This window comes from Clinocottus analis, unplaced genomic scaffold (assembly GCF_023055335.1).
Source record: "Clinocottus analis isolate CAN_PGR_092001 unplaced genomic scaffold, fCliAna1.0.p SCAF_4, whole genome shotgun sequence".
NCBI lineage: Eukaryota > Metazoa > Chordata > Actinopteri > Perciformes > Cottidae > Clinocottus > Clinocottus analis.
Window position 1 is genome coordinate 1,287,960 of NW_027176153.1, and position 26,448 is coordinate 1,314,407.

The 26,448-nt window shown below is 47.2% G+C and overlaps 1 protein-coding gene across 1 annotated transcript in view; it reads right to left on the reverse strand.

Moving 5' to 3' along the window:
* Window positions 1-207: 207 nt before the first annotated feature.
* Window positions 208-26,448, reverse strand: part of LOC137800350 (solute carrier family 12 member 5-like) — a 41,661-nt gene continuing 15,420 nt past the window's right edge. The window contains exons 2-26 of the mRNA XM_068597509.1: window positions 20,333-20,424; window positions 20,090-20,230; window positions 19,558-19,704; window positions 17,107-17,161; window positions 16,882-17,012; window positions 16,539-16,786; window positions 15,813-16,024; window positions 14,714-14,881; window positions 13,740-13,838; window positions 13,604-13,661; window positions 12,292-12,466; window positions 10,890-11,008; window positions 9,953-10,051; window positions 9,572-9,691; window positions 9,317-9,421; window positions 8,095-8,263; window positions 7,270-7,465; window positions 5,679-5,848; window positions 5,450-5,581; window positions 4,859-4,966; window positions 4,513-4,629; window positions 3,595-3,827; window positions 2,990-3,004; window positions 2,773-2,906; window positions 208-1,088 (exon numbers count right to left, since the gene is read on the reverse strand). Coding sequence (XP_068453610.1) covers window positions 997-1,088; window positions 2,773-2,906; window positions 2,990-3,004; window positions 3,595-3,827; window positions 4,513-4,629; window positions 4,859-4,966; window positions 5,450-5,581; window positions 5,679-5,848; window positions 7,270-7,465; window positions 8,095-8,263; window positions 9,317-9,421; window positions 9,572-9,691; window positions 9,953-10,051; window positions 10,890-11,008; window positions 12,292-12,466; window positions 13,604-13,661; window positions 13,740-13,838; window positions 14,714-14,881; window positions 15,813-16,024; window positions 16,539-16,786; window positions 16,882-17,012; window positions 17,107-17,161; window positions 19,558-19,704; window positions 20,090-20,230; window positions 20,333-20,424 — 3,335 coding nt within the window. The 3' untranslated portion in view covers window positions 208-996. The remainder of the gene's footprint in view (window positions 1,089-2,772; window positions 2,907-2,989; window positions 3,005-3,594; window positions 3,828-4,512; window positions 4,630-4,858; window positions 4,967-5,449; window positions 5,582-5,678; window positions 5,849-7,269; window positions 7,466-8,094; window positions 8,264-9,316; window positions 9,422-9,571; window positions 9,692-9,952; window positions 10,052-10,889; window positions 11,009-12,291; window positions 12,467-13,603; window positions 13,662-13,739; window positions 13,839-14,713; window positions 14,882-15,812; window positions 16,025-16,538; window positions 16,787-16,881; window positions 17,013-17,106; window positions 17,162-19,557; window positions 19,705-20,089; window positions 20,231-20,332; window positions 20,425-26,448) is intronic.

Consider the following 26,448-nt stretch of genomic DNA (forward strand, 5'->3'; position numbering starts at 1 on the left):
CCAACAAGAGGACAGCGGTGTGTGTGTGTGTGTGTGTGTGTGTGTGTGTGTGTGTGTGTGTGTGTGTGGCGAGGTGAGGTTCAGTGTTTGAGTCGTTGGACTGTTTCTCTTTCTTGGAGAAAGTTCGACTAGAAGGCTGATACAAAGCAATACAGCCGTTTACAGTATTTATGCTAAGCTAAGCTATGCTAAGCTAAGCTAAGCGTCTTTCGGCCGCGGCTAAATGAGCTCAGTCATCCTTAAGTAACGCTGCACTCAGCGTGCATGAAATATAGAATTTATATATAGAATATTTAAATAAATAATCTTTTTTTCTGATCCACATTTTTAGAAAAATAAATTGTCTGCGATGTTATTCATGAGATATCTTCAATGTGCATCTGTCTGATGCTGCCTTTTGTTTACAAACATAACAAATAAATAAATGATGAATGTGTTAAAAAGGTAAGATTCTACATTCGTTGACTTTCTCCTTAACACTTTATAACATTTCATAAAAGTTACTGGAGGACTGATCTGAAATATGTGACACTTAAATGATCATAATGTTTTGTCCTTATTCTAAAGCTGATATATTCATAAATAAATAGTTTCTACAGGACACATAATGTGAAAGACTCGTACGGAGAGCAAACGCAGACTTCATACGCGTAAACAATAAACACCATGACCTGTAATATTAATACTGCATGTTTCCAACACAATGAAACGCAAGATGAGAGCAGGAACAAAGACAGACATGCGTCAATAAATAATACATTAAATACATAAATAACAGTTGAAAGAAGGGACGAACAGGAAGAAAATAAAAACACATCAGATGGAGGAAAAAAAACATGTGAACACATAAAAAAACAATCAGAGAATAAGTGAAGCTTTGAGATTCGTTTTCGCAATAAAATATAAATAAACATCAAGTTATCTGCTGTTATCAGTCGACCGCTCAATTCTTCATGTGTGTGTGTGTGTGTGTGTGTGTGTGTGTGTGTGTGTCCTTCAGGAGTAGATGGTGATGACCTCGCGTCCTCCTCCGCGCACCAGCAGGACTCGGTTCAGACCTTCGGTCAGCACCTCCAGGAACTCCATGTCTGAGACGCTCCAGTGAAGGAGAGGCACATCAAAGGGTTAAAGACACGTTCATCCTTTCATCCATCGCGTTCACCGGGAGGCTTTTCATTCATCTGACAGCGCCCAGGTCCCAGCTGTTCTTTTATTTCCCCTCTAAACTTCCTCATAACTGTTCAAGGATGTGAACTGAACTCAGCGAAGTCCGTTCAACCCGTTGAAAGCTGTGGAAGCAGTTCTGTCTCCAGACCTCTTTCCCTGTTTGAGTCGTCGTAGGAACCCCAACTTAATTACATTACTTGTGTTTATTGTTTGTATTTGTTCAGAAAAGTCTTGGGAAATAAATGTATAGCTGTAAAAAAATCACTTTTGAAAAATATTTTAATGGTAACTATGAACATCCAGCGTGATATGAGCCAGATTCCCCAAAAAAGCCTCCTGGAGCGTCAATAAGACACCTTTATGGAAAGATTAGGACCTAAAGAATCAGAATCTGCAACAACAATCACAATAAAACAAAGTCTTGTCCTGTTAGGAAGGAGTTTCAGTCAAGAAACTGAGTCGTTCGGTTCAAAAATGGAAGAAATTAAGTATTTTATGCCAAACGATTGTCTGAATGGGGCATGCTGGGACTTAAAATAGGAGCGGCAGGATTCTCGTGCACATTTTTCAAAATGTTGAGGGACACGTGAATTGTCTCGTACACACGACTAACGAGCTCCCCTTTGACATCGGGACGGCAGGAAGTGTCCACATCTTCTTTACCTTAAACTAAAACACTTCTCTTTCGACTACGCGTCCAGCGAAGCAGCAGCAGCGCGGTTCTGACAGCACGTTGACCTGATCGCTGTTCTTGAGTTCATGTTGGACGCACTTCCTGTCAGTCTCTTTGCACAACAGCGTCAGCTAAATGAAATATCATTGATGGCTAGCTAGCTACTGTAGCTGTACAAACGGTAGCCTATTGTTTGTGTAGCTAGCTAGCTACTGTAGCTATACAAACGCTAGCCTATCGTTTGTGTAGCTAGCTACTGTAGCTATACAAACAGTAGCCTATTGTTTGTGTAGCTAGCTACTGTATCTATACAAACGGTAACCTATTGTTTGTGTAGCTAGCCAGCTAGCTACTCTAGCTGTACAAACGGTAGCCCATTATTTGTGTAGCTAGCTAGCTACTGTAGCTATACAAACGCTAGCCTATCGTTCATGTAGCTAGCTACTGTAGCTATACAAACGGTAGCCTATTGTTTGTGTAGCTAGCTAGCTACTGTAGCTATACAAATGCTAGCCTATTGTTCGTGTAGCTAGCTACTGTAGCTGTACAAACGGTAGCCCATTATTTGTGTAGCTAGCTAGCTACTGTAGCTATACAAACGCTAGCCTATCGTTCATGTAGCTAGCTACTGTAGCTATACAAACGGTAGCCTATTGTTTGTGTAGCTAGCTGCTACTGTAGCTATACAAACGCTAGCCTATCATTCATGTAGCTAGCCAGCTACTGTGGCTATACAAACACTAGCCTATCGTTTGTTTAGCTAGCTAACTAGCTACTCTAGCTATACAAGTGATAGTATATTGTTTGTATAGCTAGCGAGCTACTGTAGCTATACAAACGCTAGCCTATCATTCGTGTAGCCAGCTAGCTAGCTACCTACTGTAGCTATACAAACAGTAGTATAGTATGCATGTATTCATGATGTAGGATACAGTTTTCACTGCCCATGCGGTTCTTGGGCGGTCCGGGCATGTTGAGCAGGACGAGTTTGGCCTCCTTGGACTTCTTCACGATGATCTCGTTGAGCCGCATGGCCGTGTGCATGCGCCTCACGTCCACCGGGCTCCTGAGGCGAGGGAGCAGAAGGCCTCGTTAGTCCTGCTGCTCAGCTCACACACAGACCTCCAAAATATTATGATTCATACTCACAAGTGCTCCCACTCCCTGCAGCAGCATGTGAGTGTGTGGAGACATAATTACAGAGAACTGCATGATGCTGCGTCTTTAACGGACAATGCACTTCACTTCATGAATGAAACAACAACACCATGAAGCGTAGTTGGCACGAGACGGAAACCACTTGTATTCTCGTTCCACACTTCACTAGAACATTTTCTCTTCCTTCCCCTTCACAATAAAAGCCCCAGAAACGTACATCAGAACACTCCTTCCTATGAATCTGTTCAAACACGCAATATAATAACTTACAGTTAGAACAAAACATGTCAAAACAATCCAACAAAAGTGCGGCACTCAAACACTGCGCACACAAGAGCACGAGCCCATGAGAACGAATGATATTTTTCAAAAGCTGATTCTAAATGTAGGCGCAGAGACGCACAGTACAACATTAACCTGAAATATTCCTAATTTTTTTTTTTAGAAAATAGCGATAACTTTGTGATTCTGTTTAGGCCAGCAGAGAAGGCTTAGAAAGCCCTGACGGCCCGCCACATGCATGTCACATGCCGTGTGGTGTCACGTGTGTCGCGTCATGTGTGTCGCGTCTGCTTCCGGTGCTCACGGTCACTCACGGCTTCATGTTGAAGAGGTCCTTGCTGGCCTCCGGGTTCGCTGCCTCTGGGTTTGTCCCTTTCTCCGCCGGGCTCTTGCCGTCCGCCCACGTCGCGGCGCCCCCCGTCGGGGACATGGGACTGGTGGGACTGGTGGGACTGGTGGGGCCGGTGGGGCTGGTGGGGCTGGTGGGTGTAAAGGCGTTCTTGCTGTGGATGAGCCGCACCTGTTTAGGGTTGGAGACAGCCACAGACTGAGAGACAAACGACGCGACAGCGACAGTGAAAGAGAAAGAAGAGACGGCCGTCAGTGTCGGTGACGCTCAGCGAGGGGACAAGGGGTGTGTGTGTGTGTGTGTGTGTGTGTGTGAGGGTGAAGGGGTGGGGGGGGGGGCGTGGGAGTGGGGCTGCTAACGATAGGCTACCGTTTGTATAGCTACAGTAACTTGCTAATTACACAAATGATAGCTTACCGTTTGTATAGCTACAGTAGCAGAGATGTCTCCGTCGTGCAGCTAACTAGCTACTGTAGCTATACAAATGGTAGCCTATCATTTGTGTTGCTAGCTAGCTACACAAATGATAGGCTACCATTTGTATAGCTACAATAGCTAGCTAGCTACACAAATTATAGGCTACCATTTCGATAGCTAAAGTAGCTGTCTAGCTCTAGAAATGATAGGCTACCATTTGATAGCTAAAGTAGCTAGCTAGCTACACAAACGATAAGCTACCGTTTCGATAGCTATAGTAACTAGCTAGCTACACAAACAATAAGATACCGTTTCGATAGCTAAAGTAGCTATCTAGCTCTAGAAATGATAGGCTACTGTTTATATAGCTACAGTAGCTAGCTACACAAACAATAGGTTACCGTTTGTATAGCTACAGTAGCTAGCTAGTCACTGAAAGAAGCCCCGTGGCGTGCGCCTGCATTACCTCGTCCTCCGGTTGTTCGGCTACGCTCGCTCCTTCGTCCACGCTGAGCCGGGAGCGCGAGGCAGACCGGTTTTTACGCCGAATGGACCCACGGGACGAATCCGTAATGCTCTGGATCTGCAGGAGATGGATTAGGTTTAATTTGCTTCTGGAAATCATTCTCTTCTCTCTTCCCTCAGACAACAACACCTCATTATAAACCAATCCACTGGCCCAGAGCACATGTTTGGAGCGATAATTGAAAAAGTCTGTTTACGATTCTGTAATTCAGTTTAAAAAGACGAGAGCCTCCTTGAGTCATCCAGGTTTCTCCAGTTGAGTTTAATCCAAACGTTTGCTGGTTTACCTCCCTCTCCTTCTCGTTCTTGGTCAGATGCATCTGTTTGAGGATCTGTGAGCGTTGTTCCATGATCAGCGTCTTCTCGTAGGTGTAGGCCGAGATGTCTCCGTCGTGCTTTGAAGCAAAGAAACACATCCAAAAGAATGTATCTTACAGTTGTCAAGTCCTGAAAAAGGATTCATGACATGGAAGAAAGTTTGGTCCTAGGCATGAAATAAATTAATCTATTTTTCATCATCTGTTTTTTCCAATGGAGTTTGGTGGCAAGAGAATAACAGTAGACAAGAGCTTCAGATCCCCCGTTGGAACTGACTGCAAAGTAACCGGTGAACATATTCTAAAGATAACGTTTACTTAAACTGATATATCTTTTTTTCGGTGGGGTCTGTTTCTCAGAGCCGAGGGGCTGAAAGAAAGACCTTCAGCCCCTTCAGCCCTTGTGTGTCCTTCATACATGCTGAATAACCAGATCTGTCGGTAATACCACACTGACTATGGACAACCTCTATTCAAAAGACCCAGACTATCCCTTCAATCTTCTGCTCTTGGCTTCCTCGTGTTGGTGAACTCAGAGTAAGAGCCAGACGCGTCTCTCACCATCTCCACCACCTCCACCGCGGCGTCGATGCGCAGGTGATAGAGGAAGGTGATGAGGTCCTTCTTCATCTGGATGCTGTTGTCATCCATCTGAGCCACCGTGAAAATGCGCATCTTGCACTTCCTCCACACCTGAAACGGGAACGTCATCGACAATCGAAACAAAGTTCTCACTTCTTCTATTTGAAGCTTCGGCACTCTGCGCCTTGGTTGTTTATCTATCGCCCACCTTGTGCTGCCGCAGCAGGAAGGGCAGCAGCATCAGCATGCCTCCGTCGTGGACGATCCACCACACGTCGATGTGGCCTTCGGTGAAGCGCTCGCCGTTGGACGGGTAGCTGGAGATGTTCTTCGGGACCAGCAGCGCCAGACTGGCGACGGTCGTCTCTCGGACCACCTCTGCAGACGGACAGAAGGTTGATAAAGCATGATGAAGCCTGACAGGACGGAGTGTCTCTCTGGTACCTGGATCAATCAGGCAGATACTGGTTTTTTAATATCAGAATATGAATATATTTCTGATAAGGGACCCTTACATTTGATTATAAAAGATTCATATGAACTGAATCGGACATTTTAAATTAACGACAGACACTTGTTCACCAACCTCAAACAAAGAAGATCTCAGCATCATAAGTGATCTATGGGCCGGTTATTCTAGTGATCACATAGGATTTTAAAAGAATGACAGCGGAAGATTCACAGACAATCAATAACTTTAAGGATATCTAAAAACATCGCAGGGTTAAACTTAAAGTTCCCATAAGGACCTTGAACTTTGTGTTGGTTCTGGCGGTCCCTGTGGACAAACGTGGTAGTGTTTCTGAGCACAAGAGTCCCTGAAGAAAACCTCTCGTTTGCATTAATACAGCAGAGGTCTGATAGTCTGATTAGCTCGGTTCTAGTCCTGGTCCTGGTCCTGGTCTTGGTTTTGTTCCTGGTTCTAGTCTTGGTCCTGGTTCTAGTCCTGGTCCTAGTCTTGGTTTTAGTCCTGGTCCTTGTTCTGGTTGTAGTTCTGGTTGTAGTTTTGGTCCTGGTTCCTCTCCTGGTTCTAGTCCTGATCCTTGTCCTGGTTCTAGTTCTGGTTCTAGTCCCAGTTCTAGTTCTGGTTTTAGTCCTGGTCCTTGTTCTGGTTGTAGTTCTGGTTCTAGTTTTGGTCCTGGTTAATCTCCTGGTTCTAGTCCTAGTCCTTGTCCTGGTTCTAGTTCTGGTTCTAGTCCTGATCCGTTCCCTGGTTCTAATTCTATTCTGGTTCTGGTTCTATTTCTGGTTCTAGTCCTGGTCCTTGTTCTAGTTCTAGATTTGGTCCTGGTTCCTCTCCTGGTTCTAGTCCTGATCCTCGTCCTGGTTCAAGTTCTGGTTCTATTCTGGTTCTAGTCCTGGTTCTAGTCCTGGTTCTGGTCCTGGTTCTATTCCTGGTCCTTGTTCTGGTTCTAGTTCTGGTTCTAGTTTTGGTCCTGGTTCCGCTCCTGGTTCTAGTCCTGATCCTTGTCCTGGTTGTGGTCTTGGTTCTAGTCCTGATCATTGTCCTGGTTCTAGTTCTGGTTCTAGTCCTGATCCTTTCTCTGGTTCTAGTTCTGGTTCTATTCTGATTCTAGTCCTGCTTCTAGTTCTGGTTCTAGTTCTGGTTCTATTCTGGTCCTGGTTCTGGTTCTGGTTCTGGTGCCTCCCTTCCCTCCAGTAGGAGGCATCACATTGACAACACATTTGAACCAGTTGAAGGTTCGTCCCGGGAGCTTTGAGTTTGAGTCCCTCGTGCTGAATAACCAGGATCAGATTCCTTCATTGACATCTGAGACATTTGATATTTTGAGACTTACCGATGAAGTTCCTGAACTGCTGCTGGTACTCGGGCTGTTTCCAGTTGCGCGGCCAGCTGACCAGCACGGTGTTGTGCTTCAGACCTCCCAGTCCTCCCACCTGGATCAGGTGGGACGTCCCGTCCCTCAGATTGGAGGAGATGACCACCTGAGAGAAACCCTTCACCTTCTCCGTCTCCATCAGCTTACGCAAACACTGCAGATGCACAGAGAGGGAAATTGACCTTGAAGTCCCGCCTCCAGACGCACACTGGCCAATCAGAGCGCAGCCCCAAACAGCTATCACGCAATGATTTCAGATTATCTTCATTTTGAGGTCAAACGTTGTGTAATAATGAAACTCGTCACCCATTGGAGGTCGGAGGGAGATAAACGTTTCTAAAAGATGTTTCCATGTAAAAACCTGTGGAGCTAACATTAGCAAAGTACGTTAGCACATCATTAGCTAGCGCTAACTGAAGGTGACCTGAATGTGCTGCTTTTTCTTTTTCATTGAATAAAGATCTAGTCGACTCTACAGGAACAGCGTTGTTCCTTAATTTAATGTATGAAATGTCTCCATCTGCAGGTGATGTGGTCGTGCACCGAGGGGGCGGGGCTTAGCGAAGGGTCACCTGACGACAGACAAAATAGGCAGTAAAGTCACTGCGATGGGTTCATGGCGCTCGACCTCCCAAGCACTTTGGGGCTGGAAGGATAAAAGTGTCACTCTGGCGTTTTCTACGCAACATCGAGACGCAACGCGCCCGTCGTCAGCGGACAGCTGTGCTGAGCGATGAGTGACATCAGTCCAAGAGTCAAAGTGCAAGAGATGAGAGGATGAACCTGATCTGCCCTCTGGGCCTCCGCGTAGTTGTCCAGGAAGGTTCCTTGAACCGAGGTGCCGACGATGGTCAGACCCTTCCCCGCCTTCAGCTGGTTGGCCAGAGAGAGCAGACGAGGCTGCTTTACGTTCTGCTCGGCGTCCACGCTCACCAGGACCAGGATCTGAGGCCTGGACGACAACAAAAACAACGCAGTTGCCATAAAGAAATTGTGTTTTAACCCATAGAAAATCAACCTGTTGTTAGCCCCTTTCCTCTATAAGGTCATCCCAAACTGAAAGTGTGTGTCTCTGCAGCCACGAGGACCGTTTAATAATGTTGTGTTATAATGAAAGGAACACATGTGAGATGTTGTTCAGATGTGTAAATATCAGTCTACATGTTTCTGGTTCAGAGGAAATGAAGATGACACACTGAAAGAAATGAAAAGGTTTCAGGTCCAACTGTAAAAAAATGACTTTCAGGATGATTATTAGTTTGAAATGAAGCAGCTGTAAAGTCACAACTCTAACAAACCATAACACAACATGTGAAGATTCAACATGTGAAGATTCAACATGTGAAGATTCAACATGTGAACATTCAACATGTGAACATGTGAACGTTCTCTCAGCAAAGCTTGACTTTGATGAAGTGAAGCAGAACAAAGTTACAGAGGGTTTAGTAGACGGCCCCAATGGCCTATATGTGTCCAATGGGTCCATTGGGTCCAATGGGTCCATTGGGGCTACTGGGTCTATTGGGTCCATTGAGTTCAATGGGTCCATTGGGACATTGGGTCCATTGGGTCCATTGGGTCTATTGGGTCCATTGGGTCCATTGGGGCTACTGGGTCTATTGGGTCCATTGAATTCAATAGGGCCATTGGGTCCATTGAACTCAATGGACCCAGTGGGTCCATTGGGCCCATTGGGTCCATTGGGGCTACTGGGTCTATTGGGTCCATTGGGTCTATTGGGTCCATTGAGTTCAATCGGGCCATCTGGTCCATTAAGTTCAATGGACCCAATAGGTCCATTGGGCCCATTGGGTCCATTGGGTCTATTGGGTCCATTGGGTCCATTGGGTCTATTTAAATTTCCTCACGTACCAAACCATATATTTTACTTGTATGAAACTTATGGCGTTCAATACATCCAGATCTTCTTCATAAAACCAGCTTTGTTGTAGAGTTTCACATGGCGCCCCCCGGTGCTGCAGGTGGGGCGCCTCAGTGGCCTGACCTCCAGTTCTTGGTGTGCGGCGGTCCTTCCTCCAGCCTCATCAGAGCGAAGCGCGCGGCGCTCAGGGAGATGCCGCGTATCCCGTCGCCCCACTCCTTCTCCGCTCTGCGGCACAGCACATGTAAACAAACACAAGACTCCCCTGAAGTAAACAACAAACACACACACAGCCACTGGCAGCATGCTTCTGGGAAAAGGAAGCAAAGCGGGAGAGAACTCCAGCCGGCTCGCCCGGGATTCAAACCCACCACTCACCCGCAGAACTCGATGTATTTGTAGATGCAGGTGGCGATGCCCATGGCGATGATGGCGTAGTGCCAGGAGCAGATGAACATGAGCGACAGGCACAGGCTCATGCCCAGGAAAGACAGCGCCCTGCAGGAGGCGGGACATGCGTCACATGTTTGGGTCTGAATGGTCTCTGCCGGCCTCACCGGCTGCAGCTCGACAGTGAAGGCGGCGTGGAAATAAACAGGCGTGTGTTTAATCCCGCTGCAGCACAGACGGTGTGAGTCCAGGTGCACTCTGGGGGAATATCGTAATCTCACAGGTGCCGCTGCTTAAGATTTCTTTTCTTTTTCTCTCTCTTAGGAGAACCAGCGTGAGATGAAAGCAGACGACCACGCGGACGCTCACCAGTGGTAGAACTTGAAGCGCGGCCTCCAGTTGGGCGTCCGCAGCAGCGTCTGCAGGGCGCAGGCCAGGTTCACGAACATGTAGCACATCAGGAAGAACCTGCAGGGAGAACAACACAACGAACAACAATGAACCACAATGAACAACAATGAAGGTATTGTTTGTGTTCACTCATCATGTGCAACGTGTGATGTATTTCAAAACAAGATGTCAACGATTTCAACCAATACAACCTCAGGAGTCCTCCTGGAATACCATCAACACGGGACTTCTGACGAAGAGCAATGTGGCAGCAATGTGGCAGCAATGTGGCAGCAATGTGGCAGCAATGTGGCAGCAATGTGGCAGCAATGCTGTCGTAATGCATAGTGTATAGAGATACAATGAGCAATACTATTACCCTATTTGTGTGCAATGCTGTTATATCTTTTATATTTTGGGCCTTATTTTTAAATATTTATTTATTTACTTTAACTTCATTGTAATTGTGTGTTAGGAGGACCGAGCAGAATAATCTTTTCTTTGTATGGATTAACTGTAATCTGTGTTTATGACAGTAAAACATCTGGAGTCTTGAATATATTCTGTCTGTCATGCACCTTCTGATAAATGTGTAATATTCTAACCTCACATAACTTTCCTCCGCTTCTCAAAATGTGCAGTATTCCTCTCTTCACGCTCCAGGAACAACACTCAGGACTCGCCTACTTATCACTGTTATTAAACATGTTTTTATGAAACTATATAATATATAATATATATATAATTTTTGTACACATCCCCGCATGCATGTGTGTTTTTATTTCCCTGCACAAAACATTCCAATGTGTCTGGACTGTTGGTCTATGCACGAACGGCAAAATAAAAACCTTGTGTGCGTGTGTGTGTGTGTGTGTGTGTGTGTGTGTGTGTGTGTGTGTGTGTGTGTGGTGCTCACATGGAGAGGATGGGTGCGACTGCGTCCAGGGAGGCGATGATGATGCCGATCTCACAGATGCAGGCCGTGAGCAGCAGCGCCCAGGTGGGCTCCCCGTTGGCTTTGCCGTGCCCGAACACCTGGAACAAAGATCCAGGAGTTCTGGTGTCACCGCAGCTTCCTGCTCGGGAACCAATAGAAACGCTGGATTCTAACCAGCGGGTTTGTTTCTGCAGCCTGAAGCCACACGGAGAATACACTCGTGTGTGAGTCGTTTCTTCTTCTGCTGTTAAATCTATCAATCAAACGTTACAGCAATTTATTACAAATCAAATGTAACGCAAAGAGCTTAATGTTGCCCCCCCCCCCCCCACACAAATCAATACATTTAAATAATGAGTAAATATTCAATAACAATATAAAAAATAAAAGAACAAAGTAAAAGCTGAAACATCGCCGAGAAAACATCCGAGGCTGAATCTGAAATATGTGAAGATAAACAAAAAGGTGTACTTAAAAAAAACATTGTGACTTTACATAAATAAAAAAGATAACAACACAAATCATTTGAAAGATAAAAGAATTAAAAACCAGACTAAAAGGTAACACAATAAATAATTAAAAAGATCAATAAAGTTAAATTAAAAGCCAGTTAGCCTTGAGTTTGGGTTAGTTTGGATAAGTTAGTCTTGAGTTTGCATGAGTTAGTCTTGAGTTAGTCTTAAGTTTGGTTAGTTTGCATAAGTTAGTCTTGAGTTAGTCTTAAGTTGGGTTAGTTTGCATAAGTTAGTCTTGAGTTAGTCTTGAGTTTGCATGAGTTAGTCTTGAGTTTGGGTTAGTTTGGATAAGTTAGTCTTGAGTTTGCATGAGTTAGTCTTCAGTTAGTCTTAAGTTTGGTTAGTTTGCATGAGTTAGTCTTGAGTTAGTCTTAAGTTTGGTTAGTTTGCATGAGTTAGTCTTGAGTTTGCATGAGTTAGTCTTAAGTTTGGTTAGTTTGCATGAGTTAGTCTTGAGTTAGTCTTAAGTTTGGTTAGTTTGCATGAGTTAGTCTTGAGTTAGTCTTGAGTTTGCATGAGTTGGTCTTGAGTTAGTCTTGAGTTTGCATGAGTTAGTCTTGAGTTTGGTTCGTTTGCATGAGTTAGTCTTGAGTTAGTCTTGAGTTTTCATGAGTTGGTCTTGAGTTAGTCTTGAGTTTTCATGAGTTAGTCTTGAGTTTGCATGAGTTAGTCTTGAGTTAGTCTTGAGTTTGCATGAGTTGGTCTTGAGTTTGCATGAGTTAGTCTTGAGTTAGTCTTGAGTTTGCATGAGTTAGTCTTGAGTTAGTCTTGAGTTTTCATGAGTTGGTCTTGACTTTGCCTCGGCACCAACGTTCTGCAGCCCTTTCACAATAAAAGCGTCGCTCCGGCGCTGCGGGCGTACGCACTCTGAGGAACGGGATGATGCCGTCCCTGGAGATGGCCTGCAGGAGCCGCGGCGCTCCGGTGAGGCTCTGCAGTCCGGCTCCACAGGTGGAGAAGAAGGAGCCGAACACGATGACCCAGGGAGACGGCCACGCCAGAGTGCCGATCACCAGGTTGCCGCTGACGCCTTCGCCGAACCTGCGCAGAGGAAACCGGCGCTCAGGAGCCGCGACACCAAAACGCTGCGCGGCAGAGTATGAAGGACACGACCCTTGAACTGTCACGTCTTATTGTTCCCACTCGCTGCTGCGCTACGAAGTGTGTTACTGGGAACTTATTGATGCAGGTGGAGGTTATTGTATTGTCTCTCTACTCTTTCATGTGTTGAACTACACACCGTTACATCAAAAGTATTGTTTATTAGTTGAAAGCCGCTCAATGTGTGATGAAGATAGAAACTGTTTGTTGTATGTTGTTGTTGTTGTTGCATGTTTCTCGTACGAGGACGAGAACGTGGACGAGGACGAGGATGAGGATGAAGACGAGGACGAAGACGAGGACGAAGACAAGGATGAGGACGAAGACGTGGAGGAGGATGAGGACGAGGATGAAGACGAGGACGAGGACGTGGATGAGGACGAAGACGAAGATGAGGATGAGGACGAAGACGAAGACAAGGACGAGGACGAGGACGTGGATGAGGACGAGGACGAGGATGAAGACGAGGATGAGGACGAGGATGAGGACGAGGTTGAAAACGAGGATGATGATGATGAGGACGAGGATGAAGACCAGGACGAGGATGAGGACGAGGATGAAGACGAGGATGAAGACGAGGACGAGGATGAGGACAATGATGAGGACAATGATGAGGACGAAGACGAAGAGGAAGACGAGGATGAGAATGTGGACGAGGACGAAGACGAGGATGAGGATGTGGACGAAGATGAAGACGAGGAGGATGAGGATGAGGACGAAGAAGAGGACGAGGATGAAGACAAGGACGAGGACGAGGACGTGGACAAGACGAGGATGAAGACGAGGACGAGGACGTGGACGAAGAAGAGGACAAGGACGAAGACAAAGACGAGGTTGAAGACGAGGATGAGGACCAGGACGTGGACGAGGACGAGGATGAAGACGAGGACAAGGACGAAGACGTGGACGAGGACGAGGGTGAAGACGAGGACGAGGATGAAGACGAGGATGAGGACGTGGACGAGGATGAAGACGAGGATGAGGGTGAAGACGAGAATGAAGACGGGGACAAAGACGAGAACGTGGACAGGATGAGGACGAAGATTTAGATTACAGGTGTTGCATCATCAGACTCACTTGTCCCTGAGGACGACTCCTTCTATGCAGGCTCCGAACAGCACCACCGTGGACATGTCTGAGGGACGCTGTCAAGAAAAGTCCTGATGGAGACCAGGAGGGCGGCGACAAGGAGCTGCAGCTCAGTGAAGGATACACACGATGGACGTGGTGGTGATGGCGGCGATGGTGCCGATGGGGATGGACTTCTGAGCGTCCCGCAGGTCTCCGGAGCGGTTGGAGCCCGCCATGATGCCTGTGGGCGGAGCCAGGGCAAACAATCAGGAGCTTTGTGCCTGTGCAGCCTGCAGGGAGAGGCCGTGCGGCGTTACCTGTTTGTCTTTCCAGTCACAACAGCGGCATCGCAGACAGATCTGCTTACTAAGAAAAGATGCTGCTGCTGCCAGATTAAATGATAACATCTCCCCCCAGGCGCTCAAACCTCCAATAACGGATTGTTTTCAGAAACACAACGCTGACATGTGATCACTTTGAAGCGTCGGTACGGCGTTCCTTTAGAGTCCACCGGCCAGGACGACGCTTTCTCTTTCAGCTGCGGAAATCTCTGCTTTGTTCATCAGTCACTTCTCTGTTTGGCACAGAGCAAAGCTCCTCGCCGCCTCGTGTAACAGGACTGATGACAGCGCCGAGATCTCCGGTCAGAGCGCTTAGTATCATCATCAATCTCCATTGCTGTATCTTTAAAGCAGAAACTCCCCAAAAAATTGTTGTAAAGTGGAACTAAAAGACGGTTTAAGACAAAGGATTCAAGGGGAACCTGCAGAATCTGTGACAGTTCTTTAATAGTTCATATTTACCTCTATGCTGTTGTGTTTGATCCATTCTTTACATGATAATCTTGCAGATTTTCATTTGAATTGAAGTCCGTTAAGTCACAGTCACATCGTTAAAGACGGGTAACACAACGGTGATTGTTGTCGATCATAAAATTGCTGCAATATTTACTTGTGTGTAGTATCACAAACTGGATTCTGGGCGCCAGACTGATACACGTCATCGAGACTCTAAATAATGTGCCACTTTGCTGTGATGGATCTAAAGATGGGAGCATCTTTAAAGCGAGAGGCGACCTCCGCCGGTCCGCTGAGGACGTCCTCTCCTCCTGCTCACCTGTGACGGACGGGAAGTAGATCCCGACCAGCAGGGTGAAGAAGCTGGAGATGTCGGCGAGGACGTAGCGGTTGGAGTTGGCCGGCGCGCCGTCTGTATTCACGTCTGACGCGACGCCGCGCTTCTCCAGGAACATCCCTTTCTCCAGGTAGTTCCCAAACAGGTTCTCTACAAGACAGAAGGGTGTTTCAGCTGGATCGACCCGAATGCTAGTGATCGATCGAGGGCGTCATCGATTGAGGGCGTCATCGATAGACGGCGTCATCGATAGACGGCGTCATCGATAGACGGCGTCATCGATAGACGGCGTCATCGATCGAGGGCGTCATCGATAGAGGGCGTCATCGATAGAGGGCGTCATCGATTGAGGGCGTCATCGATTGAGGGCGTCATCGATAGACGGCGTTATCGATAGAGGGCGTCATCGATCGAGGGCGTCATCGATAGACGACGTCATCGATAGACGACGTCATCGATAGAGGACGTCATCGATAGAGGACGTCATCGATCAAGGGCGTGTTCGATCGAGAGCGTCATCGATCGAGGGCGTCATCGATAGACGGCGTCATCGATAGACGGCGTCATCGATCGAGGGCGTCATCGATAGACGACGTCATCGATAGACGACGTCATCGATAGAGGACGTCATCGATAGAGGACGTCATCGATCAAGGGCGTCATCGATAGACGACGTCATCGATAGAGGGCGTCATCGATAGACGACGTCATCGATAGAGGACGTCATCGATCAAGGGCGTGTTCGATCGAGAGCGTCATCGATAGACGGCATCATCGATAGACGGCGTCATCGATCGAGGGCGTCATCGATCGAGGGCGTCATCGATGGAGGGCGTCATCGATGGAGGGCGTCATCGATAGACGGCGTCATCGATAGACGGCATCATCGATAGACGGCGTCATCGATCGAGGGCGTCATCGATAGAGGACGTCATCGATCAAGGGCGTGTTCGATCGACAGCGTCATCGATCTAGGGCGTCATCTACCGGGGCGTTATCGATAGAGGACGTCATCGATCAAGGGCGTGTTCGATCGAGGGCGTGTTCGATCTAGGGCGTCATCGATCGGGGCGTCTCTTACCCGCCAGGATGCCGCTGGTGACCCCCGGGATGCCCTGGATCTCCGTGACGTTGTTGCCGGTGAAGTATTCGTCGCAGGTGGCGTTGAGGCTCTCGGAGTCACAGAAGGTCCTCCACAGCTTGGTGGCGACGGTCTCGTTGTCGACCTCGACAAACTTCGCGCAGACGTCGTAGCCCTTGGAGAGGAGCGTTCGATTCCCCAGGAGGCAGACGCTGTAAAAGGAACGTGGGGTCAGCGCATCGCGGGGTCGCACTACACCCGAATCGCTCTTTTAGGTCCAGTGCAACTCCAAAAAGGAGGACAGATACCAACAAGGCCTAGAACATCTTGACGTCTGGTCACCCTAGTGTCTTGCTCAAGGACACCATTAAAATAACCGTTAGTTCTGCTTTTTATACTTGTTGTGAAAGTCTCACAAACGTACTCATGGTAAGCCACGCCCCCTTTCTGGCGCAAATGAAGCCACGTGGGTAGGGGAGGGGGAGCTGATTGGCTACAGATTGCTCCATGTTGAGCACGGCAAAGGGGGAGTCTCAAAAAGCCGTGAAGCCATTAACAAATAAATGCAGTGCGATCCACAAATGAACACAAACAAACCCACAAACAAATAGAAAAATCCACCTACACAATATATACAAATGCAGAAATATAATATCTATAAATCATTGGAATATATTTCTGAATCTGTGCGCATGAGTGAATCTTATGAACTGACGGGTCACTTACGGGAAGACGGGCGGGTCGATGGCGGTCTTGATGACTCCGGCGTAAACAGCCACGATGGAGAGGATGACGCAGGCCAGGAAGACCAGCGCCAGCTTGTTCACGTACTTGACCCCGACGAACACCACCAGCGACATGAAGCTCAGCACGATGGTGCCGTACACCCGCATGTTGTTGAGGAGGGCCAGCTCGGCCTCGGGGCCCTCCAGGCCCTCGATCTTAAAGATGGCCATCTGCGGGACGATGTAGATCTGAAGGAAGGGAGAGGTGGCGGCGCGGAGGTGAGGTGGTTAAATAGACAAACTGTGGGTGATAGTTAAGGCCGTGAAGACAACGAGAAGCTCACCAGCAGGATTTCAATGCAGCCCAGAATGTACATGGCGCCCGCGAACGTGGTGCCCAGGTAGAAGCAGATGCCGACCGCGCCGCCGAACTCGGGCCCCAGAGAGCGAGAGATCATGTAGTACGAGCCGCCGGCTGCAAGTCAGAAAGCACACGGAAGAGTCGGCGCGTTGGTCCGTCACACAGGAAACACACACACACACACACAGACACACACAGGTCCACTCACCCGGCACCACGCCGTTCGTCGCGATGGCGCTCATGGAGATGGCCGTGAGCATCGTCTGGAGAACACACGACAGGAGAGGTTCAGCGTCTGAGGCCTCCAGCCACTCCACGGAGAATCAGCAAACAGCTTAAAGCCGTGTTTACCAGAGCTGCGCCAGAGGTTCTCAAACTGTGGGGCGCGACCCTCTAGTGGAGCACGGAGGTATGACAGGTGGGGCGTAGAGGTATTACAGGTGGGGCGCGGCCATATAGTGGGGCGCGGAGGTATTACAGATGGGGCGCGACCCTCTAGTGGGGCGCGGAGGTATTACAGATGGAGCGTGACCCTCTAGTGGGGCGCGGAGGCATTACAGATGGGGCGCGGCCCTCTAGTGGGGCGTGGAGGTATTACAGATGGGGCGTGACCCTCTAGTGGGGCGCAGAGATATTACAGATGGGGCGCAACCCTCTAGTGGAGTGCAGAGGTATTACAGATGGGGCGCAACCCTCTAGTGGGGCGCAGAGGTATTACAGATGGGGCGCGGCCCTCTAGTGGGGCGTGGTGGTAATACAGGTGGGGCGCGAAGGTATTACAGATGGGGCGCAACCCTCTCGTGGGGCGCGGAGTTATTACAGGTGGGGCGCGGCCCTTTAGTGGGGCGCGGAGGTATTACAGGTATATATATATATATATATACATATATATATATATATTTATATATATATATATATATATGTATATATATATATATATATATATACATATATATATATATATATATATATGTATATATATATATATATATATATACATATATATATATATATATATATATATATGTATATATATATATATATATATATACATATATATATATATATATATATATATATGTATATATATATATATATATATATATATATATATATATATATATATATATATATATATATACATATATATATATTTACAAACAGAGCCGGCTGCAGTGTTTCTACAGGAGCCCAGAAGGGTCAAACCAACCTGCTTAGAGAACACTTTTCTTTCTGTTTTGCTCTCCAGAGAAGGAGAAACACACTTCTGTCATCCGCTACTCAACAACAACAACAACCGGCTGCAGACGAGTTTGTTTGTTTTCCCGACATTTTAAAATCAGAAACATTGCTCTCTTTCAACACGTAATTACAATGAACTTCAAATAAAACACACTAAAACACAAAGAGGAAATATGAAGCGATGCGATAATGGAAAAGGAAAACTGGCGGTAATGGCCGACGGCCTCGCATCAACGTGTTTGGTGGCGCCTCTTCAAAGCTGCGGCGTGTTGTTCTCTGGAGGACGGCAATGCCGACGAGGCGCCGTAATCTAAAACGGACCATCGGCATCGGTTTTCATCTTGGAACAACTAACTGGTCTCGCTCGAGTGATTTAAGAGGATTGGCTGAGCTTTAAAAGGTGAAACGCTCTTTGATTTAATCTGCTGCCAGATCACCGACCTCCAGGGCAATTAATACAGTTTTAATCTCACGTATTACATAATTACACTGCACACACACACACACACACACACACACACACACACACACACACACACAGTGGAAACACACACACACATTTCTTTCTTCTTCACTTCTATGTGTTTCTTTACTTTCATCCTTCCATGTGTGTTTTATGTTCCGCCTCCACGAAGGCCTCCAATACTTTTATGAGTCCACAGCTGCAACAGACATCTTCCTCTACAGTTCACCTCTTTATCTCAGTGTGAATATATATATATATATATATATATATATATATATATATATATATATATATATATATATATATATATATTTATATATATATATATATATATATTTATATATATATATATATATATATATATATATATTATAAAAACTAATTTAAACAAAACTTTGCTCCTGCAAATAAAAATGAAATAAATAGAATGATGATAAAATAAAACATCCTGTATTTGTATCTTTATTTTTGCAAATAAAAACAATAACAAATATAAAAAAATATTTCCATCTGTATATCATTCCTGTATCTTTGTTATTGTAATAATATTACAATAATAATAATACTGACAATTAGAAAAAACCTTCCTTTCTGTGCCTCATTCCTTTATCTTTGTTTTTGTAAATAAAAACATCTGCATCTCATTCTTGTATCTTTTTCTTTGGGAATAAAAACAATTAAAATAGTTTAAAAAAAGAGAGAACAATTTCCATCTGTGTGTCATTGCTGCAGCATCGTTGTAGTTACAATAATAATAATATTAATAATTAGAACAACCTTTCTGTCCGTGCGTTCTTCTTTTATCTTTAAGTTCACAAACAAAAAGATAATCATAAAAACCTTCTCCTGTTGTTGCACATAAATGAAAACACAACGAAACCCCTCCCATCTGATGGGACTGCATGTCTTCACACACACACACACACACACACACACACACACACGACTCACCGTGGAGCAGCACATGAACACGATGATGAAGGAGCCCAGGACGCCGCCGGTGCCGACCATCCAGGTCATCCGCAGGAACAGGATCACCCCGAAGATGTTCTGGATGCACGGCAAGTACACGCCCATCAGGGTGCCCAGCTGCGGCGCCTGAGAAGCACACGCGTGACACATGACTCTCCGCTGACCTCGTAATGACAGGGCGGCGGCGCTCTTTGATGTTCAGTCTGTCTGCTGGAGACGTTCTCCATATCGTGATTCAGCTCTTTAGATTGAGAGAGACAGGAGAGGTTTGTTCTCTCCAACCTGGAGCTCCGTGGAGGTCAGAGGTCACGTCTGACGCACAGCGTGCACCCAGAAGGACGCGTTCATTAAAGTCTCTACAACTCCTCGGATGATATTGAATAACGTTAAAACAACAGAACCAGACCCTTAGACTGCATGTTTTCATGATATATATATATATATATATATATATATATATATATATATATATATATATATATATATATATATTTTAAGCAGGCCTCTCTACCTTCACAGGTTTCTTGGACGGCCGTGGCGCCTCCTCGCTGTTCTCGGCCTCCTCGTGCTCTCTGCTGCCCGTCGGCAGGTTGGAGTAGTTCACCAGACTGCTGAGCAGAGAGGAGACCATGGGACTGGTGTCCATCTCCTCCTGCACACACACACACACACACACACACACACACACACACACACACACAGTGTTAGGCCTGAGCGCTGCCGGGCCGTCGGCGGGCCGGTGAAGGGTCCCCACCTCAAACAGAGCCATGGCGTTGCCGTCGTGCTGCTGGCTCTTGTCGGCGCTGCTGTTGATGAAGGGACTGCTCTCTTTGGGGTTCCCGTCTCCTGCAACACGGGAAGCACACGCTAGAGGCTTTCTCTCAGTTTTCAACCCAACAACACAGTGAAGCTCCTTCCTAACAGGCCGAGGCTTTGTCTTATTGTGGTTTTTGTTGCAGATTCAGATTCTTAGAACTTCGTCATGCGTGTGTTACAGCGAACACTTTGATCTCAACCCTCTGACCGCCGTCGATGACCAGACGCTGGGAGAGAGCAGCGACCCCGTGTCTGAAACGCTTGCTGGAGGAAGCGATGCCACGGCTCCACCTGGAGCTTCTCAAAGCTCCCAGGCTTCTCTGGAGGTCTGGAAGCATCCATGCGAGCGGCGCTCACGCAGAACATAAGCCTGCGATCCCCTAAAGACGCTAACCCGGCTAACGGGAGGAGACGGCACGACGACGCTGGAGCCGTCTGCAGGAAGGGTGAGAGTTCCTGCTGGTACCTGAACACAACACATTCATCTGATCAAACAGCTCGTTATGAGAGGTGTGGAAAGACTTTAAGGACCAGCGTGAGCTCTTCATTTAGGATTTGTTTGTGTTTGGTCTTAATTCTGAGAAGCAAACAGTCTCAGACTGTGAGTCAGTGCAATAATAAAGACGCTAAATGTAATAGGATATAAAGTAAATGTAGAGTCAAACTGCATTCTGTGACATGAAGCGTCACATTTGGTCTTTTATTTATTTATCCTCTCCGTCACCTGAGGATTCTGTAATCCTCCATGTTTTTAAAATCTGCATTTAAAGCTCATTTCAGCTCTTAGCTTAGAGAGAAATCAGCTTTTAAAACCATGTTTTACTAAATGCCTTTGTGAGTGTGTGTGTGTGTATGTGTGTGTGTGTGTGTGTGTGTGTGTGTGTGTGTGTGTGTGTGTGTGTGTGTGTGTGTGACATTCTGCGTAGTATAAGTCGGTCAGTCTGTTGTCGAGGGGTCATTAAGAACAAAAATATGACCTTTTAAAATAATGAGGTTAATTTTTCAAACATATATCAAAATGTTAATTTATAACAACATCTTTTTTTAGTGATATATTAAAAAAAAACTTGTTTGAGGCTCCAGGAGGCAGAAGAGCTGCCCGTCAGGATCAACCTGCCTCCTGACCATGAGCATGTCAAAGAGCCACGAGCAGCGATGGATCCTCTCCGGCAGCCTGAGGGGCGGAGCCGGCTTTAAGTAATTATCCTTCATTACACGCAGGACTTTCATTAATATAACAAAAGCTGCAGCTGCTGAATCCAACGTGAACCATTATGTTTCATTTACGAGCCGTCCAAAAACACAACTCACTCACGTCACCCTGCACTGCAATCAGTGAGGGACTTTAAGAGCGTAACAACCGACCAACAAATCAACCAACAAATCAACCGACCAACCGACCAACCAACCAACCAATCAACCAACAAATCAACCAACAAATCAACCAACAAATCAACCAACCAACCGACCAACAAATCAACCAACAAATCAACCGACCAACCGACCAACCAACCAACCAATCAACCAACAAATCAACCAACAAATCAACCAACAAATCAACCAACCGACCGACCAACCAACCGACCAACAAATCAACCAACAAATCAACCAACAAATCAACCAATCAAGCAATGAACCAACCGACCAACCAACCAACCAACAAATCAACCAACAAATCAACCAACCAACCGACCAACAAAACAACCAACCAAGCATTGAACCAACCACCCAACTGACCAATCAGCAATCGACCAATCAATCAACCGACTGACGGACCAACTAGCCAACCAACAAAACAACCGACCAACCATCAAATCCATCGACCAACCAACTAGCAAACCAGTGAATCAGCGCAAACAAACCAACCAACCAACCAACTGACCAACCTACCAACCTACTTACTTATCCACCAACCTACCGACCAACCAGAGGTCTGCTGTTGATCTCCTGATCTGCGACAGGTGAGGCTACATGTTCCTTGCCTCACCTGTCGCAGTAGTCGTCTTCTTCCCCTCTGCAGGCCTCGTGTCGTCGCTGCAGCGTGTAGAAGTGTGTGCAGAGACTCTTTCACACCAGAAAGGTGAAGCCGAAGAGGACAGAAACATCTCCAGCGGGTCCATGACACGACTCAGACGGGTCAGATCCTGTTGAGGCTCTCGCCGTGGCCTTGTGTCAATGTGTTACTGAAGTCTCCCGGTCTCTCTCCATACATGCCACTGAGCGTGGTCAAGGTGGGCGTGGTCAAGGTGGGCGTGGTCATGGTGGGCGTGGTCAAGGTGAGCTTGGTCATGGTGAGCTTGGTCAAGGTGAGCTTGGTCATGGTGAGCTTGGTCAAGGTGAGCGTGGTCAAGGTGAGCGTGGTCAAGGTGAGCGTGGTCAAGGTGAGCTTGGTTATGATGGGCGTGGTCAAGGTGGGTGTGGTCAAAGTGGGCGTGGTCAAGGTGATCATGGTCAAGGTGATCATGGTCATGGTGATCATGGTCATGGTGGGTGTGGTCAAGGTGGGCATGGTCATGGTGAGCATGGTCAAGGTGGGTGTGGTCATGGTGGGTGTGGTCATGGTGGGCATGGTCATGGTGAGCATGGTCAAGGTGGGTGTGGTCATGGTGGGTGTGGTCATGGTGGGCGTGGTCAAGGTGGGTGTGGTCATGGTGGGTGTGGTCAAGGTGGGTGTGGTCATGGTGGGTGTGGTCAAGGTGGGTGTGGTCAAGGTGGGCGTGGTCATGGTGGGTGTGGTCATGGTGGGCGTGGTCAAGGTGGGTGTGGTCATGGTGGGCGTGGTCATGGTGGGTGTGGTCATGGTGGGCGTGGTCAAGGTGGGTGTGGTCAAGGTGGGCGTGGTCATGGTGGGTGTGGTCATGGTGGGCGTGGTCAAGGTGGGTGTGGTCATGGTGGGTGTGGTCATGGTGGGCGTGGTCAAGGTGGGTGTGGTCAAGGTGGGCGTGGTCAAGGTGGGTGTGGTCAAGGTGGGCGTGGTCATGGTGGGTGTGGTCATGGTGGGTGTGGTCATGGTGGGCGTTGTCATGGTGATCATGGTCATGGTGGGCGTGGTCATGGTGGGTGTGGTCAAGGTGGGCGTGGTCATGATGGGTGTGGTCTCGGTGGGCGTGGTCATGGTGAGCATGGCCGCTGCTCTTGACCTCCTCTTGCCATTAGAGGGTGAAGAGCTGCTCTCCCACAGGGCTCAGCTGTGTGGAACCACCACGTCTGACTTTACGTCCTTCTGATGTGAATTATGACTCTCTCTCTCTCTCTCTCTCTCTCTCTCTGTCTTCTCTCTCTCTCTCTCTCTCTCTCTCTCTCTCTCTCTCTCTCTGTCTCTCTCTCTCTCTCTCTCTCTCTCTCTCTCTCTCTCTCTCTCTCTCTCTGGTCTGCTTCTTATTCCTCTGAGCACAAAGGCTTCGGCAGGAATTGGACCACTGGGATGCGCCGGGAAGAACTCCAAATTTCTGAAGCATTCTGCAGCCAGAGAACTTGTCTGGATTTCTTCTCAAAGGAATGAAACCACAATCCAAGATGAGTTTCTCCACGAATACCAGGAACGATAATCACCGATGAAATAAAACAGATATGCAGATGACAAACACTACTCTTCATTCCTCTTGATTCCTGATGACTTCCTCTGACTCGAATGGTTTGAAGCTCTTTTCAGGCATTTAAAAAGAAAAACAGTCTTGAGACCGCAGTGATCCATCCCTCAAATATCTCTGTAAATACTCTAGCATCACTTTCTAACATTTGACAGCTGGTTTGGTAGCTCTTACTTAAGACTGGTTCCACCCCATCAGACTCCAATTGGGTTCTGCACCTCTTTTCCTCGTGTTGAAGTCGTCGTGTGAACCCAAATGAGTTCAAATACTTGTGTTGTTTAATAACATCCAGCATGATTATCCTCAAAAAATCCTTTTCTCGTGCGGTCCCTGAGTTATCCCAGCTCCATGTTCAGAGCCTTAACAACATCCCAGATGTTAACAACACACCTTTCTGGAAAAGTTAGGACCTCAGGAATTCAAATCCAGCAACAAAAATCTTTGCAAAACAAAGCTTTGACTTACTGGGAAGGTGTTTTAGTAAATAAAACATGTCGTTCGGTTAAAAAATAGAAAGGTTACTTGTTCTATGGGAGAACATTGTTGGATTTTTGCGTACTACGACTTTACATTTTCAGGAGCTTCTGCTGGTGCTCTACGACCCGGATGTCCCGTGTGTGTGTGTGTGTGTGTGTGTGTGTGTGTGTGTGTGTGTGTGTGTGTTTGTGTGTGAACTGCACTTCATACGGATCCATATGAAGTTGTAAAATCTTCTGAGAATATCCAGTAAAAACGCAACACCTGCATGCGGACGCCGGTCGGACCACCAGGGAGCAGACACGCGAGGAGCTTTCATCTGCAACGAGCGGGTCAGATCAGGACGAGTCTGACCCGCAGGGCGAGCTCTTGTTTGCTCCTTTGTCTGAATGCAAAGCACTAAAACCACTTTCAAGGTTTCTATGAAACGCGCGGTGGCTTCAGTCCTCAGTGTCTCAGGGGCTTACTGACGAGGTCCGAATGAAATGACGCAGTTTAGACTGGAAATAAGTCACGACTTTCATATCTCAACTGGATCAGAGGAGGGAGTCCTTCTCTTTTACTTGAGCCGCCTGTATGACATGACTCTCATTCTTCAGCGGGGTCAGTGTTAGCCGGCGTGCAGACGGCTCCGGCCTGCAGAGCTCATCAGCTGGAGCTCGGCTTCCAGAAGTGAATCCAAACACGTCCTCGCTCCCGCAGAGAGAGGCCTCAGAGATCAGCGCCGCAGGAAGCCTGACGCTGACAAACGGTGTGTCTTCACAGGAAGTGAGACTCAGGACTCCCAGCAGCCTCAGTTCCTGCACTGAAGCCCTGCGTTAGTCAGCTCTCGGCTCGCGACTGATGACTTTTACTGTCTCACATCCACCGCACCGAACCCGAAGGAAGCTCAACCTTTTGGAAACCGTGAGCGAAAATCCTCCCGCGCCCATTTTAAGTCCCAGCATGCCCCATTCAGACAATCTTATGGCATAAAATACACAATATTTCTCCATTTTTTGAACTGAACGACACAGTTTCTTGACTGAAACTCCTTCCTAACAGGCCAAGACTTTGTTTTATTGTGCTTTTTGTTTCAGATTCTGATTCTTTTGGTCCTGATCTTTCCATAAAGGTGTCTTATTGACGCTCCAGGAGGCATTTTTGGGGGGAATCTGTCTCATATCATGCTGGATGTTCATAGTTACCATCAAAATATCTTCAATCACTCAAACAGGGAAAGAGATCTGGAGGCTGAACTGGTTCCAGAGTTTAATGCTGAGCAAAGCGCTTTTCCAGGAGCAGGTTTCCATTGGAGGTGTAGTTGAAAGAGTACGTTGTAAAGCGTAAAGCCTCCGGGTGTCGATCCCAACGCGTCGGGATCGTAAATTACGACGTCGATAACGTCAAGAAAACGTTCCCAGATAAGTCTGTGATTCAAACGTTCATCAGATATGTTTTTGTGTGTTTTGTCCGCACGCAGACACACACGACTCATTGATAAAGACGCCACCGGCTCAGAGAGACGACGTCACAGGACGCCGTCAGTGGGCGGCGGCAGATCTGTACCCTTGATGTGACACAGCTATTACAAAATGGACAGTTTATACCGGCTTTTAAAAGCTTAATGGGACGCAGGCTCAAGGGGATTATCCAGCAGCTGCTGGAGGCCGCAGAGGCAGGAACACACTCCTGCATGGGGGGGGGGGGGGGCGCCGATCGGCTGCACGGCCAACGCCACAATTACATCAACGCGTGTACCTCGTCCATTTTCACCTCGCCTGCTGCAGCGAGGAATTAAAGGCTAATTCCACCAGAGTAATTTGTTTAATTTAAATCTATCTGCTCTGCTGCGCTCCTGCCCCTCGGGCAGATGGCGGTCTGCAGGGGTGACACTGAAATGTGACGTCTGCCAACACGGGACCACCTCCACACGCAACAACTAGCAGGAAGGAGACGCAACAACTAGCTCCATGGAGCAGGAAGGAGACGCAACAACTAGCTTAAT